Here is a 16,953-nt window from a genome sequence, read left to right on the forward strand (position 1 = left end):
GCGGGTTATTCAGCTGAAGCCAGCGGAGTGCTTGGCGGAGCTAGCCGCCATGCACATAGCGTGCGCCCATGCATGCTACATATGCATGCAGCATGGGAATCCAATGCATGCCGCCGTGCATGAAACCATAACGGTATAACTATGCGGGCTAATTGAACAGAAGCGGCGTCGCTTGCGGCGCGGAGGCGGAGGCGGCGGAGCTCGACGCGGAGGGCCGGCTGAGGCTGCCTGGGCCGAGGTGGGTGCGGCATCGCCCGCAGCGAGGAGGCTAGTGTGGCGCTGCTGACGGAGCCTACACACGTAGGCCGGCGCGCGCATGCCGGTGAGCGGAGGCGGTGGAGCTCGACGCGGAGGTAGAGAGGAGGAAATATAGTTTTTAATTTTATTTTTATACATATGACTGACATGTGGGGTCCTCACTGACACGTAGGCGTCACCGTGCGTAAAAACATGACACGTCATCGGATAGACCTATATGACATGCAAGACAAGTTCGGAGACCTAAAAAAGCATTTTGAGAGTTCAGGGACCTAGATGATACACCCACACAAGTTTAGGAACCACCGGTACACTTCACTCTTTTTTTTCCAAGAACACATATCACGATACAGCCGCCGCACAAAGAACAAAATTTTACTCCAGTACATAACATTGCCCCCACCCCACCCAAAAAGAATCCCCAATAACAGTAGACCTCACAAGTTCTATCTTGAATGCAGCAGTAAAGCATTGTTAATCCATTTTCAGCCAAGATGATGCTGGTGACCACCAGTAAATACAAAAAACGTATTTCACCTGATTCACTCAACCAACCCTAACGAGGAGAAAACTTAGGATGCCAAGAAGCTGCTCTGCTACACAAAACCTGGAGATGGATTCTAATAACTCGAGTGGACGTCCACCCGTTTATTGCATGTCATCTAAATGGTTATGAAATTTTTTTAAAAAAATTGACAAAACTCAAAATACTATACGTATATTTACAGTTAAATTTGTTATTTTTGTTACAACTTGCAGAAGTTGAATTTGAACTTGCATGTTTGTGGAGTCATATGTTACATATAGATCTATTTTGTTAATTTTTTTAAAAATTTTTCATAACCACTTAGATGACATACAATAAATGTCCACTCGAGTTCGAGCTTCCAGTAGATCGATGGAGCCGGAATGAGAAGGATGAGAAGCACAAGTAGCACGCACCAAGGGTGACTGGAGGCGTGCGCTCCGGCGGCCGCTTCCGCCTACCTCGGCGGCGCTCCGGCGAGGACCAGCCGGGAACCCTACCGCCACGTGGCGGCGCGGCGCAACTGCAGCGGTGAGGCGGGCAGTGTGACCACCAGACTGAAGCTTTGACCGAGTTCTGGATAAGGACGCGCGCATGAATCACTGACAGGTGGACCCCACATGAGAAACCGGCCCGCATGTCAGTGAATGAAGCAACGAATCAGCTAGAATGGGCCGCACGTCCATCGCGAACCCGCCCTAGTCCAACATATCATGGGCCTTGTACGGAAATCGTAATTTTTTTCAGGCCCAACCTATATGGCCCGTATAGAGCCCACAGTTCCGTTATGGCCCAACTTAGATGGGCCCGCATGGTTTTAAATGGCGCGAGCTTATTTATTGCTGCATGGTTTTACTGGTTTACTCAAGCGAAATTACTCCTAAAAAGTTATTACAAATAAAGGAAAGATCAAGGAATAATGTACAGTAAATTTGCTGAGTAGACAACAGACTAACAGATTTAGGAGGTCGTAATGTATATATACATCTTGCCTTTTGCACAAAATAAGGCCAAAGACCAAAGTGTCATTCCCCTTCTGTCATTTCTAAGTTTGTTCCTTTCCCTAATTGATTTCCCTGATGTAAGCAGATTATTATCGTTAAATATTACTTGTCTTCCATCCGGACTTGTAGCAGCAATGCCATCCATGAATTAATGCATGTGAACAGTCTAGCTCAACTTGTTTGCATAGTTGCATGGTGTTGCCCTTTTGAAAATCGATGAACCAATAATCTCAGAATTAGCATGCATTGCCGACTCGATCGATTATGATCGACTTAATCATGCTGACAAAGTTCAGTTCAGGCACAGTGCAAACGATCGCGAACGTACTGTCTGAACTCTGAACGTCAGAACTTTGGTTGCCTGGAGTCCTGGACAGTTGTGGATTTGTGATGTCAAGAACGAGCTAGAGCTGAGCTAGGCCGAGACTTCTTCCTTTCTCCAAACATGCTTTGACCTGTTAGATTCACATATATTTATAGACAATCAAGATCAAACTGAACAATGATGTAAAAAGAATTGGACTTAACTCTAACTGCAGTTTTTGCGACATATACATATAAAGAGCACTCTCCACGGCCAAGTTTAATTTTGGGGTGAAAAATGTCAAAAGATACATGACTTGCTTAGACTTCAGTCTTCAAACACAAAACAAATAACAAGTACCATGATGATGCTGATGGATAAAAGTTTCAAGTGGAAGAACAGCAGTAGTAAAAAGGATTTCCAGGAAGATTTGGTACTGGGCAGAGCAGTATGACCCACAGCAACTCTCATCTTTAACATATAAACTACAAACTGAACATGGGTTGCCGATCATGAGGATCTAATCACTGATCAGAGGACCATGCTCGTACATCTGCCCGAGCCCAAGTGCCGAACCTACCTACAAGTTAAAATGGTGTCTGTAAATGCCTTCACGACTATAGAAAACCAGTGCTGTAAGGTGAAAACAGCCATACCTAGTCGAAACGCTTGTACGGTTTGATAACAATTTCTGGCAGAGAGTTCGCATTGGCAAGTATAGCATTAACTATAGCAGGCACCCTTTTGTCGTCCTGCACACAGATGATTTTGACCTTCTTAAGACGCTCACAACTGAACGACAGGTCTGGCGTCTCTTCTTGTGGGTAACTCATCCACTGTTCCCAAGCCAAACCTTCAATCTGGTGACAAGAACTGAAAACATATCAGCATGGTGATTAGGAAGCAAATAAAAACTCCAGTCAGGTAAGATATCTTTACCATTCCAAGATGCAGAGTGAGTTTCTCTATGATTGGTGAGCAACGAAGCAAGTAAATCAGCGCGCTTAGGTCAACATCCACATACCAATCATCGACAGACAGTTTTTTTAGGTTATTGAATGATTGGCACCTCCGGAGATCCCTTTTTAGTACCTCGTTTTGCCTTGAACGAAAAGAATCATCCTCATCCTCATCCTCATCCTGCAATGGCATATAGAGAACTAGAGACATCAGCTATAGATCATGAAAAACAAAAGAAAATCATGGCAAAGCTAGAGCACAGATCATACATCGTATTCTTCATTTAGCAACTTCAATTTTGTTACATTTGACAAACCACTGAGGATGTTGTATTTCGTATCAAAACATGGGAAGGACATATCATCAAGGCGAATGTAGGCTTTTGCCACGGATGATACATTCACAAGGCAAGGAGCTAAAAAGGGAAGGCACTCCAGGTGGAGTGAAACAAGGCTCGGGGTATCTATCACAAGATCTTTATAATCATCGTGAACAGAATCACCATTGTCAGGGCTATGTGAGATAAAGGTTAAATTCTTCAAAGAGGTGGAAGAAAATCTGGTTGCATACACGCAACAATCTATCATCACAAGATCTTGCAATGCTGGACAGCCAGAAAAAAGCTTCTAAATAAAGAGGTCACTGATGGTAACATTACGAAGACGCAGTATTTTCAGATGGGACAATATGAAGGAAGAATGGTCTAGATCAAAATACTCAGAATAATGCTCACAGATGTGAAGCTCACGGACATTTCTCCTCAAAGCATAGCCAACCCACATGTTAGCGGTGTGATGGTTCAGGGAAACACTACCATGTTGATATAGCGTATACATGCGAAGGCTATCTAGAGGCACGCAACCACGGCGCAGTACCAAGTTGTCCATAAAATTCACAAATCCCATCTTGCTGGTGAATTCAGATGCTTTGATCTCGAGGCACTGTACAGATTTCCAAATGTGACGCCACCTAGTGGACAGCACGCATGTCTGTATGGCCTCCCGTGTAGTCATAAAACAGAGGATATGTTGCAGTGACTCATCAGGGAGGCTGCTGATAAAGTCATAGGTGCTGGCCTCTAGTACTGTTGGTCTCATACGCTTGTTAGACATTCTTATCTCCCAGTCTCATGGACAATTCACTCAAATATGTGGTGAACGATATACCCCTGCACACAAAACCAGCAATATACATGTTAGTGAAAATGTAAACAACTTTGGAAAATATAGCTATTCAATCTGATGTAGCAATTCTTGCTAAGCAAATATAATAGACATAATGGACAAAACCATGAAGTAATCATCTTTTTGTGTAGAAGAATCCATCGAATTCCATGTGCAATTTGACAAAACCAGGATCATTTAATTCCTTAGTCCATTACATCTTGGGAACTAATGGCACCTAAAGTAAAGATGCATGGTTTTCCACGAATCAGACCAACAATGTGAGCCATCTTGTCTGTGCTTGATTTTGATAGGTAAGAATGTAAGATGATCACTTCTCTTTTCGACATTACCTTTCACATGCCATAACCCTTCTCAGTCTCTACAACCATTTACAAAGAAGGTTCATATTTAGCATAGAAAGACACCAAGTTCCTAAACTTCACTTCTGATGGACATTAGAACAACGCTCCTTCTCACAAGTCTGTACTAATCTTTGGGGCTAACACCCTGAAGGGTAGACTAGTAAGAATCAGGCTAACCCTCACACATCAATTCTTTTCTCAAGGAATAAAATGCTCCAAAAAACCCCATCCCTCATCTCTTCATTTCAAAACCCTCATACATTCAGATAGCATAATACTCCAGAACATATTAACCCGATCCCTAAAAATTGGACCAGGTACGTTTACAACACCTCCCCCAAACCCCCACCCAAAAATAAATTAAAGATCCTAATAACCAGACCTCGCAAAATTGACATCAGAAATTCGCAATCATTTCCACCAGAAACTGCGAAATTCATTCACCTGATTCAACCCAAACAAGAAAAAAAAAACTAACGAAGACTACAAGACCTAGGCAGCAAAGCAAGTAGTGCAGGCTACAGGAAGCAACAGAAAAAACCTATCCAGCAGATGGAGATGGACCCGGGAGAAAAAGGGTTAGAGCTGAGGGTGCGCGCGCTCCGGTGCCACTTCCGTCTACCTCCCCGCGGCGGCGGGCGGCGCTCCGGCGAGAGCAACCGCGGGGAGCCCTACCGGCACGTGGCGGCGGCGGCACAAGCAGCAGTGGCACCAGTGGACCAAGAGACCAGAGCCATGAACCACGGACAGGTGGGTCCCACATGATAGATGGGCCCACATGTCAGTGAACAAACCAGCCACACCGACTAAAATTAATGGGCCGCATGTCTGCTACAGTTCCGTTCCGGTCCAACTAAGGGTTGTTCGGTTACACAAGGTTTCGTTTCGGGCCAGGAGTAACAGGTATAACAAGAGACCGGGATTTATTCCGGGTCGAGAACCAATTTACTTATATTAGGTACAATAAAATATCCGGATTAGTTTCACACCTATTGACTAATGGATTGATTTCCGGTCTCTTATCGTCCCTATCATGATTAAGTTGGTTCCCAGCCCGGAATAAATCTCAGTCTCTTATTGTATCTATCATAAATTTTTTACTATACTTATCATTATTGGTTCGAATTAAATCCTTGTGTAACTGAACAAGGCCTAAGGGTTACTCTAGATGGGCCGCATTTCCATGCCTATCCGCAAGTAAAAAAAAAATTATACTGGTTTGGTTTACTCATCAGGCCAAAGAACTGCAAATCATGATGTATACCAAATTGTTCGAATAGAAAACAAATATAGCCCAACTCAATTAGGAAGTCATAAGGTATACATCAATCATGCCTTTGCACTAAACAATGCCAGAGTACCATCTATCCAACTTCTGTCACTTAATTATATGTTCGTTTTCTTTCCTCGATTGATTAATTATTGTTGTCAATTTTATTCGTCTTGTTCCGTCCAGACTTGTAGCAGCAATGCCTCATGTTTAGCTCAACTTGATATATACACGTTGAACAGTTGATCAGCCTAGCTCAACTTGTTTGCATAGTTGCATGATACTGACCTTCTTTAAAAATCGACGAACCAATCTCCAAATTTCATGCACTATCGACGAACCAATCTCCAAATTTCATGCACTACCAACTCAACTGCCAGCCTTGGATTGACTTGATCACGCTGACAAGTTCAATTCGTTTCCGGCACTATGCTAACGACCGGACCAAAGAAATGTACATCTGAACATTTCTTGCTTGGAGATGTCAAAAACGAGCTAGACTGATCAAGTGAGGATTCTTCTTCCTCCTCTCTCTCTCTCCGAATTAACCTGTACTTGATTCTGTTCTCAACTTGGCCTATCAGATTAAACCGCACAAATCAAACTAATAAGAAGAATAGAAGAAAAGGAAATCAAAGAAAAGGACATGACCAAATTGATGGCTGCAGGTGATGCATTTACATATTGCTTGCTGGCCCAATGAGAATGAATGAATCTCTAGAAGGAATCTCTCGGGCTCTCGGCAGCTGCTGCGTGTGAAAGTGTAAAGGGAAGAGGAATCTTCGTCAGCCAATCGACCAAGCTTCCTTGCAGCTCGCAGACCGTAGTGTTCTGGGGTTCGTTGCTGATGGCAGCACCGATCGACGAGGCTGTGTTCGGAACTAATCCCTCCCGCCACACAGAAAACGGAACGATTCATTAGCACGTGATTAATTAAGTATTAGTTTTTTTAAAAAAATGAATTAATTTGATTTTTTAAGCAACTTTCATATAGAAACTTTGTTTTTGCAAAAAATACATCGTTTAATAGTTTAAAAAGTATGCGCGTGAAAAACGAGGTAGATGGGTTGCAAACATGGGGATGCAAACACAGTCAGGCAGCAAAGCAAGCAGTACAGAATACAGGCGCAACAGAAAATACCTAACCGGCAGATGGAGATGGATCCGGGGGCGTGCGCTCTGGTGCCACTTCCGTCTACCTCCCCGCGGCGGCGGGCGGCGCTCCGGCGAGACGGTGAAGCGCTTTCACCAAAGCATGAGCCACAGACAAGTGGGTCTCACACGATAGGCGGGCCCGCATGTCAGTGAACAAACCAGCCACACCGTACTGCTGTAGGCCGCACGTCCGCTGCAATCTCCTTCCGGCCCAACTAAGGATTACTCTCTCCGTTCTAAAATAAGTGATGTTTTGCACTGTTCGTGTCCAATATTTAACCATTAGTCTTATTTGAATTTTTTATGGTTAATATTTTTATTGTTATTATATGATAAAATATAAATAGTATTTTATGTATAACTAATTATTTTTATTTTTTTCATAAATTTTTTAAATAAGACGAACGGTCAAACGTTGAACACGGATATCCACAGCTGCACTTATTTTAGGACGGAGGTAGTAATTTAGATGGACCGCATTTCCGGCCTACCGGCAAGTAAATTTCACTTTGGACTGTTTATTTATAACGGATGTTTTGTCTGTACTACCTTTAACCAATGATTTTACTTTGGACAAGTTAATGTTATCCTTGTTACACTTTGGATCACCCAACTCTTCTATCTAGCATATGAACAAGTACGATGACCTCACTACTACTTGTCAATAAACTTCTGCAGTTATATGTAGACTACTTGTTTCACATATGAGAAGTTGGATGTAGATGGGTATAAGAATTAAAGGTGGTTCAAAGTGACCCAAAAGTAAGATTACTCAATCTAGAATGAAAACATTGGCTAAAGAAGGGTCCAAAGCAAGTGGAATTTACTCTAAATTTTTTGATGTAGAATTATCGATTCCCGCATGTTTTTATTACTGGTTTGGTTTACCCAAGCCAAAATTCTCCTAAAAAATTTACAAGTACTCAAGGCATGATGTACACACCACCAAACTTGTTGAGTAGCCAACAGATTAATAGCCCAACTCAATTAGGAAGTCACATCAATCTCATGCCTTTGCACTAAATAAGACCAAAGTATACCATCCAACTCCTGTCATTTATAATCGTTGTTTCTTTCATCAATTGATTAATAATCCCCTCATGTCAACAGATTACTCTTGTTAATATTATTTCGGCTTTGTTCCTTCCAGACTTGTCGCAGCATTGCCATCCACCCACTGTTACATGTGGAACAATTGAACAGTACTAGCTCATCCACTTGTTTGCATAGTTGCATCATGCTGACCCTTCTTTTAGAAAAAAAAAATCGATGATCCAATATCAAAATTTCATGCAGTACCAAACTACCAACTCAACTCGATTATGATCGAGTGACAACCGCAGTTTCCAGCCTCGGATGGACTTATCACGCTGACAATTCGTTTCAGGAACTGACCGGGCCGAAGAACTGTCTGAAGATCTGAACATTTCTTGCTTTGGAGATGTGAAAAAACGAGCTAGGCTGAGGCTTCTTCTTCTTCCTGCTCTCTCCAAACTACTCTCTCTCTCCAAAAAACGAGCAGGGCAGGCTTTGGATGAATCAATCTATTATCGAGCAATCTTATTGGGAACCTAAATACCCAGTTTCATATCTGGAGCAAGTTTTTAAGAAACTGCTCGGGTTTAGCAAAATCTACCTTTACGAGGTCGTATTGATTGATTGAAAGGCCTGAAAGAAAACGTAGTTCTGAGGGGATTATACCTGTTGGTACCGGATTCTAAAATTCTGTGCACTGTTACTCACAAGACAAGAAAAAAATCAATTTCTGAGTGAATATCTAAGCAAATATTTATTTAGATAGTTGATTTTTTTAAGGACAAAGGGTGTATTAATCTGTACTGGTGATGTTTGGATCCAGAGACTAAACTTTAGTCCCTGTCATATCGGATGAATTTGGAGTATTAAATATAGACTACTTATAAAACTAATTACATAAATGAGAGCTAATTCACGTGATAATTTTTTAAGCCTAATTAATCCATAATTAGCGCATGTTTACTGTAGCATCACATAGGCTAATCATAGATTAATTAGGCTTGGACTAATTCGCGAGACGAATCTATTCAGTCTAATTAATCCATAATTAGCCTATGTGATATTACAGTAAACATTCTCCAATTATAGATTAATTAGACTTAAAAAATTTGTCTCGCAAATTAGTTTTCATTTATGTAATTAGTTTTGTAAGCAGTCTATATTTAATACTTTAAATTAATGTCTAAATACAGATACTAAAGTTAAGTCTTTGGATCTAAACACCACCTTATTCTGTTCTCAACTTGGCGTGTCATATTCAATGGCGCAAATCAAAGTTAAAAGAATCTAGAAGAGAAGAGAAAAAGAAAAGAAAAGGGCATGACCAAATTGATGGATGCAGGTGATGCCATTTATATATTGCTTGCTGGCCCAGTGAATGATGAATCTCTGGAAGGAATCTCACGCAGCTGCTGCGTGTGAAAGTGTAAAGGGAAGAGGAATCTTCGTCAGCCAATCGATCTGGATTTCTTGCAGGGCTCGCAAACCGTGGTGTTCTGGGGTTCGTCTGCTGATGGCAACACCGACGACGACAGGAACCCCAACGCTGACAGGATCGAACACATCTCCCTCCCCCGGCACGATTTGTCCCTCTGTTCGTCCGATCGGTGTCAGGAGGAAAGAGTACGAGCATCATATCGTACCACGGCCGGCCGGCGACGGCGGTTGCACGGCGCCCCGTCCGTACGACCCAGCCAGCTTCCATGACAACGTATATAGCGACATGGACACCTTTGAAAACATTTCTCGTCCAACCGTGCCGTGTCGTGTCTTATTCTGGATATGTTCAAATTCGTAGTATTATGATCGTATTTCGTACTAGTTAATTTAATTTGGGAAGAAAGGAGTAGCTCGTTAGTCCGTGTGTTTAAGTTTTGCGTTTTCGTGGTGAGATTAGTGTTTTTTTTTTGGAGGATTTTATGAAATAGGGTCATAGTTTGTAAGTGATGTCAAATGAATCGTAGCATATATCGATCTGTCCTTAGACTTGTTCAACAATATCCCTTCACATTTTAATGGAAGGAGTATGCATTTTAGCAATTATACCGATGGTTAATTTGGTTTAAACTTGAAAGATACGTATATGTATTATTAGGAAGTTAGAGTCAATTACAGTGACGTGTTGCTAATGCTCGCCAAGGCATGACTTCAATTAGGTGTGCTAGTCTTGTGAGTTACTACCGTGCATTTACTGTGAACTACTGGCCACCAACTCTGGTTGTTGTGCATCATCGGTCACTACACATCAGCCAGACACTCACACATGGCATACATGCATATATCTAGGCAACACGTCGGAAAACAAACAGATCATCCGTAGCAACTATATGTAAATGGTACATCAGCCAAGAACATGATGCTAACTATAACACATGTTAGCCATATTAATCTACCATACACGTGCCACACATGAAACCGTCCTATATATGTTAGCTACATTAATTGTACTATGTTGTGAAGGTAATCAAACCAAAATCACCAATAGCAAAGTTAACCACTACCCCCACCATCCAATTCTCTAATCATCCGTAGAAAAAAAGAATACATGTGAAATGATCATGATCAATAGGTGTTTACCTACAACATCTTCGCTTGTGCATAAAACCTACACATATAGATTGTTAACGGCTTATATTACCCACTACTATATCATTAAATAAAATATGTAATTGAAAGGACATGTAGCTTAGTGGTTGCAGTTCAAATCTCTATAGGATCAAATTTTAGATTGTCTTATTTGATGGCTAAGTTCTATGTTTAATAAGCTAAGTTCCTAATTTAAAAAGTCTGCATATATCTGATTGGATGTATGGTCCGGGTAAAAAAAATACCCATCTCTAAAAAAATAAAAATAAATAAAAAATGTATAGGGCCTTTTTTATAAATTTTTGCTCTACATACTACCTATATTTTTAAGAAAAATAAAAATATACAAAACTTTTTAAATCTTTTTATTCCGGATTCGTCACCGATGATCTTCGTACGTAAGCAATATTTTTTGGGCCGTGACAGAGCTCAGTCCATATGGCTCACACCCATGCCACGCCCACGCCGGCGGTGGACCGTTTTTTACGCACAAGAAAAAAACCGGCAAGGAGTTGACTTTTCTTCCCCGGCGTTGACCAAAAGGAGCTCGTCAACGTGGCCACCCTCCTGGCCGTCGATCTCCATCTGCACGGCCTCCGATGCACCCCTCCCCCCACCGCTCGCCGCCCCTCGACCACGACGTGTCCCGATGACGTGTCGCCGCCGTCGAGCTATATATATACTCGCCTCGCGAGCTCGGCTAGCTTCTCAGGTAGGCCACGAACTCCATAGATTTTTTTTTTGTTTCTCTTTGCTTCGATCGCTTCGTTCTCCATGGCGAGCGGCGGCGGCGGCGGCGGCGAGGCGGTGGAGGAGGGTACGACGACGCGGGTGGGCGACCTGCCGGAGGCGTGCCTGGCGGACGTGATCGCGCTCACCTCGCCGCGGGACGCCTGCAGGCTGGCCGCCGTGTCGCCGTCGTTCCGCGCCGCGGCGGAGTCGGACGCCGTCTGGGACCGCTTCCTCCCGCCGGACTACCGCGCCATCGCGCCCCTGCCGCCGCCGCCGGCTACGGCGGCGGCGAGCGGCGGCAAGAGGATGAAGAAGGGCGTCTACCTCGGGCTCTGCGACAAGCCCGTCCCCGTCGACGACGGCAGCATGGTGCGTAGCTTAATTAGCTAATCGATCAAGAAACTAGTTCATGCCAAGTTCGTCGTCGATCTGCATCGCAAATTCAATTATACACATCCAAATTGAATTGAACCGAATCAAATTGTTCATGGCGGTTGCAGATGGTGTGGCTGGAGAAGGAGAGCGGGGCCAAGTGCTTCGCGCTGCCGGCGAGGAAGCTGAGCTTGCCATGGGAGGACGGCGAGTTCAGCTGGAGATGGACACCTCACCCTCTCTCCAGGTATAATAATACATCTCTTCTTGTCCCTTACATATTTAGCTTTAATTTCCTATAATTCGATTCGATATCTGTGTCATGGATTAATCTCGCGTTTCATTTTAAAATCAATCGTCATAGAATCTTCGCTCCATATGCAAACACATTTGAGTTCAGTTAATTCTCCCAAATTCGGGTAGGAAAATGAGTTGCCTGCACAAGTCGTTCAAAGCAGTTGCTTCCTGTCAGATATATTTCCTGAATTCGTACACCCAAACAATTGAAAACTTGATCGATCGGGCATGAATTAGTTGCGAACTCAAGACTTTTGTTGTGCATGTGGCATCTCACTATCTACGGCGACTTGATAAACAATATTGATTAAACCGCGTAGTGTTATTCTATTTAGCATATCTGTCTCTGTCCTGCACTAACCGCAACAATTCCCTAGTCGTAAGCCTTTTCAACCGAGCCGTGGAAAAGCAGTAGAAATTACAGCCACTGTCAAGTAGAAAGTAATTAATTAATTATCCGCAGAACATTCAGTCACAAAAGTTGCTGAGCACTACTCAAAAATCTTAGGTGATGATCAGATTGCTGAGCAAAGATCGATATCGATCAACTTCCAAGACGTTTCTGATCAAGAACAGTCGACCAGACAGCGACGTCACCCCGGCACTGTCTCCTGAAAGATGCATATATACATGCGTGTATTGTTGCATCCACAAATAAATTAATAGTACGTGTCAATATAAATAAAATTCTGTGATTCCAGATGAGCTGATTCGTCAACATTCATGACGGCATTGAGCAGGAGTTTCCGTTGATCCTTTCTTGGCAGGCATATATAGTCGCATCTGATCAACATCGATTCATTAATGCTAGCTTCTCCATTTCAGTGTTCATCATGCATATTAATTATGGGTGTGTTTAGTTTTTTGGGTGTAAAGTTTTTTAAATATACGGACACACATTTGAAGTATCAAATGTAGACTAATAACAAAACAAATTACAGATTCCGCCTGTAATCTGCGAGACAAATTTATTAAGCCTAATTAATCCGTCATTACCAAATATTTAATGTAGCATCACATTGTCAAATCATGGCGTAATTAGGCTCAAAAAATTCGTCTCGCAATTTACATACAAACTATGCAATTGGTTTTTTTCCCTAGATTTAATGCCCTATGCATAAATCGAAATATTTAATGTGATGTTTTTGCCAAAATTTTTTGGATCTAAACAAGGCCTATATGAAAAGGTAGTAGTTTTGATTAATTAAGCAATCTCATCCATGGCTGCCACGAGCTGCATGATTTGGATTATTTTAATTTACAAGTTCGATTTGATTCCGCTATTGAGGAAAGAAAATTAATTGAATCAATTGTTTTGGTTTAATTGTTCAGGTTTGAGGAGGTGGCGCAGCTGGTGGACTGCACGTGCCTGGACATCTACGGGCGGCTGCCGGCGGCGGCGCTGACACCGGCGACGCCGTACGCGGCGTACCTGGTGTTCGGCACCGCGGCGGCGGCGGAGGGGCACCGCGGGCTGAGCTTCCCGGACCAGGAGACGACGGTGTCCGCGGCGGGGCGCGTCGTGGCGCGCCACGCCGTGTGCCTCCGCCCCGACGACGCCGAGGCGCGCAAGTTCAGGGGCGTCGGCCTCGCCGGCGCCGGCGTCCCGGTCAGGCGCCCCGCGCGGCGCGGCGACGGGTGGTCGGAGATGGAGCTCGGCCGGGTGGCCGCCGACGAGGTCGCCGGCGCCGGCGGCGAGGACGTGGTGGCGAGCTTCGAGGTGCTCGGGTGGTATCCCAAGCGCGGCCTCGTCGTCGAGTGCATGGAGTTTAGGCCCGTAGTCTGAAGTTGGTAAAATGAACGGTCGTGATCGCGCGGATTCGCGGGTTGTATGACGTATCGGACGGTCCAGATGTTGGGCACGTGGAGCCATCAGTTCATCTCGTTGATGAGCTGCTAAAGTATGGATTGCACTTGTTCTGATATATATAAACGAAATACAACCATTATTAGTTTATTACCTCCACGAGCCAGATTATCAGGGATAATTTAATTCTCTGAATTATTGTTTTTAGATAATAACCTAGCAAATTACCACCATGGGATATTGGGATGTATACTCATGTACAAAATGAAACCTGTAGCGTTTTGGTTTTCTCAGAACTATCAGGGATAATTTAATTCTCAACATTATTATTTTTAGATGATAGCCTAGCAGAAAACCTAGCATTGCTATTCTCAAATTTATATTACAGTTTGAAATCATTTGAACTTGTGCAGTTTATCAAGCGAGTCTGGAGTCTCAATACACGCATGCTTGATAAGTCCGAAGAACCGTGTAGTTACCATCGCATGTGTCAATCCTAATGACGGCAGCGTTGTTTGGTTTGATGGCTAACTTAACCCAACTCGTCGTGTCTTTTCTCTGTGAGTACAGTCTCACCAAACGCACACACGTGTGTCTGTTAAACCGACTAATTTTGCAGGTTGCAAACTTGCAATTTACTTCCTCCGTCTCATAAAAAACCAACTTAATATCATATATGTCTAGATTCATAGTACTATAATGTGTCACATCTGATCCTAAATTTGTTTTGGGGCATTTACAAATTTGCCACTGTTTTTTCAATATTGTAAGGATACCACTCGAATACAATTTTAGTGGTATTTTTACAGTAATAATTTAAAATAGTGATAAATTTGTAATTGTTCTATTCGTTTTTTACGGGACGGAGGAAGTATCTCATAAAAGTATCTCATAAGTTATGAGGGATCATATATAGACCGGCCGGATGCTGTCATTCTGATAGCTGCATCTCTGTTGGAATCTTGCTGACCGATGAAACGGAAGAAAATTCAAGAAAGTATTCATCAGTATCTATCTTATCTGTCCCAATCGCTTCTGATTTCGTGCGAGACTCGCAAGTGCCTTTGATTTGTTAGCATCATTGCTTCCGGTTGTCGCATTACACTCCGTCGACTAAATTGGCTCTGATTTTGTCCTGAAACTATTCAGTTTTCTGCAATCTCCATATTGTGACCGTGTTTATATTCAAAATTTTTTCTTTAAACTTCCAACTTTTCTATCACATCAAATGTTTTGATATATGTATGGAGTATTAAATATGGACGAAAAAAACCAATTGCACAGCTTGCATGTAAATCGTGAGACGAATCTTTTAAGCCTAATTACACCATGATTTGACAATATGGTGCTACATTAAACATTTGTTAATAATAGATTAATTAGACTTAATGGATTCGTCTCGCAGTTTATAGGCGGAATCTGTAATTTATTTTATTATTAGTCTGCGTTTAATACTTCAAATATGTGTCTATATACGGCATAAACTAAACACATGCTATCGCTCAGTTTGTCAAGATAAGGAAGAAAAAAAATATAGCACTTATAAATCAAAATAAGAAGTCAATAAACCCGTACGCGGCTGTCTACGTGGCGCGGTTTCACGTACACCGACGGCAACTTGAGTACTTGACTGACTCCAATTTTGTCACCGCGGCCGATCAGTCCAGAGTCAGTGCATTGACGGTGATTGCGTCTACCATTTCGGCGTAAATATACCTCGCTCATCGATGCGCTAACTTTGTTTTTAAAGTTGAATTTTGGACGTGACGATTACCCTTTCACGGAGAATTTTATAAACAAACCATATATTTTTTTCTAATGGTTCTATTATTAAGAAGATATTGAGTATGCCTTATTATATTTTTATACTGGACCTTAATAAGACGAATAGTCAGGTATTTTATTTAAAAATTAATAACGTCAAATATTGAAAACGGAGGGAGTATCAGCTAGCTGTCGTGTACGTACAAGTTTGACTTTTGAATTTTGAATTTTGAATTTTCTTTTCCTCTCCCGACAAAAATGGTAAACTTTCAGACCAAGCAGTTGAAAAGGCCGTCAATCAGTAGAAAAACCTAGTGCCGGGTAAACTCAACCAAATATGTGGCGGACACGGTCGCGGATCAAGTCTAACATCACAAACGACACCATATATAAAAAAGAAAAGGAAAAAAAAACATTATTCAACATATGGAGAACTCGCCCATCTATAAAGTAATGTAATTATTCCATCCGTCACAATTCACAAATTACAACAACACAATACTGAATTTGACACAAGTACTATGAATTTAAAGATGTAATCTCACTTTTAGATACGTAGCATTAGATTGTGTTAATTCTGATACCATGGGGCTATTTACTTTGATGCCAAAATAAACATTACCAAATTTTAACAATGCCAAAATTTTGGTAAGGTTGGCAATATAGCTATTTTGGACGTGTTCACTTTATTGCCAACATACATGCTACCCAATTTTGATTATTACTGTGCAGTTGTCAAATTTATGGTATATTTACCAAATTTTGGTAAGAAACCAAACATATGCACATTTTTAACAACTTTACTACAAAATGATATGGTTTGAAATAGCATTAAAGTGAACAGTCCCTATGTTAATAATTTAGGATGGATGAAGTATGAAATGTAGCGGATCCAGAAATAAATAGTAGTGGGGTCTGAGCAAACTAGATAGAGTGACAGTCCTCCCTCCCATCTACATATGGTAAAAAGTTTTAGTGGGTTCTTTGTGGGGTCTCTTATAGTTTTCACTGCCAGTAGTGGGGGCGATGGCAAAGAGAGAGAAAGAAGAATACGAAGAAGCTACCTAACTAGCCCAATTGATCTTCAGAGCCCACGTAGGTATTAGACTTTCCTAGCGAGCACAAAAATGGGCTCGGCCCACAGGCTGAACCAAACTTGCTTGGGCCGACGGTTAGGCGATTGACATGTGGGCCACGTCCTAACCTTGGGCCCACTTGTCAGAGAGGACAACTCATCTGTGTGGCACGGGGGGTCTCGATCTGAGCCACACAAACGAGATCGGACGGCGAGAAACGCGCGGGGGCTCGGCTCGGTGGGGCCTACTTATCAGCCGCCTCCTCTCGCGCCGCCTGCC

General features: G+C 42.4%; 2 protein-coding genes across 5 annotated transcripts; one reads left to right on the top strand and one right to left on the bottom strand.

Moving 5' to 3' along the window:
* Window positions 1-2,296: 2,296 nt before the first annotated feature.
* Window positions 2,297-5,315, bottom strand: LOC4344661 (F-box/FBD/LRR-repeat protein At1g80470). Of its 4 annotated transcripts, none has more exons than XM_066303551.1 (5): window positions 5,122-5,315; window positions 3,928-4,220; window positions 3,032-3,232; window positions 2,749-2,952; window positions 2,297-2,668 (listed from the first exon to the last, which is right to left on the bottom strand). In XM_066303551.1, the coding sequence occupies exons 2-4, from the start codon at window positions 4,162-4,164 to the stop codon at window positions 2,749-2,751; spliced, it is 642 nt and encodes a 213-aa protein (XP_066159648.1). In that variant the 5' UTR covers window positions 4,165-4,220; window positions 5,122-5,315; the 3' UTR covers window positions 2,297-2,668. The 4 variants fall into 4 exon arrangements, with proteins under 4 accessions (XP_066159648.1, XP_015648695.1, XP_015648696.1 ...); XM_015793209.3 differs by having other exon boundaries at window positions 2,297-2,672; XM_015793210.2 differs by having other exon boundaries at window positions 2,297-2,672; window positions 3,786-4,220.
* Window positions 5,316-11,336: 6,021 nt separating this feature from the next.
* On the top strand, window positions 11,337-13,987 carry LOC4344662 (F-box protein PP2-B10). Its single transcript, XM_015793196.3, has 3 exons — window positions 11,337-11,727; window positions 11,859-11,977; window positions 13,360-13,987. The coding sequence occupies exons 1-3, from the start codon at window positions 11,401-11,403 to the stop codon at window positions 13,811-13,813; spliced, it is 900 nt and encodes a 299-aa protein (XP_015648682.1). The 5' UTR covers window positions 11,337-11,400; the 3' UTR covers window positions 13,814-13,987.
* Window positions 13,988-16,953: the final 2,966 nt, after the last annotated feature.

This window comes from Oryza sativa, chromosome 8, assembly GCF_034140825.1.
Source record: "Oryza sativa Japonica Group chromosome 8, ASM3414082v1".
In the NCBI taxonomy this organism is placed as follows: Eukaryota; Viridiplantae; Streptophyta; class Magnoliopsida; order Poales; family Poaceae; genus Oryza; species Oryza sativa.

Bases quoted from the DNA above. Each gene is read 5' to 3' on its own strand.
- LOC4344661 (XM_066303551.1), bottom strand. From the start codon at position 4,164: ATGTCTAACAAGCGTATGAGACCAACAGTACTAGAGGCCAGCACCTAT. The intron at 3,233-3,927 runs GTACTGCGCCGT...ATGCCATTGCAG, and splicing joins TGAATTTTATGGACAACTTG to GATGAGGATGAGGATGAGGA. The intron at 2,953-3,031 runs GTAAAGATATCT...TCTTGTCACCAG, and splicing joins TCACTCTGCATCTTGGAATG to ATTGAAGGTTTGGCTTGGGA.
- LOC4344662 (XM_015793196.3), top strand. From the start codon at position 11,401: ATGGCGAGCGGCGGCGGCGGCGGCGGCGAGGCGGTGGAGGAGGGTACG. The intron at 11,728-11,858 runs GTGCGTAGCTTA...TGGCGGTTGCAG, and splicing joins CCGTCGACGACGGCAGCATG to ATGGTGTGGCTGGAGAAGGA. The intron at 11,978-13,359 runs GTATAATAATAC...TTAATTGTTCAG, and splicing joins ACACCTCACCCTCTCTCCAG to GTTTGAGGAGGTGGCGCAGC.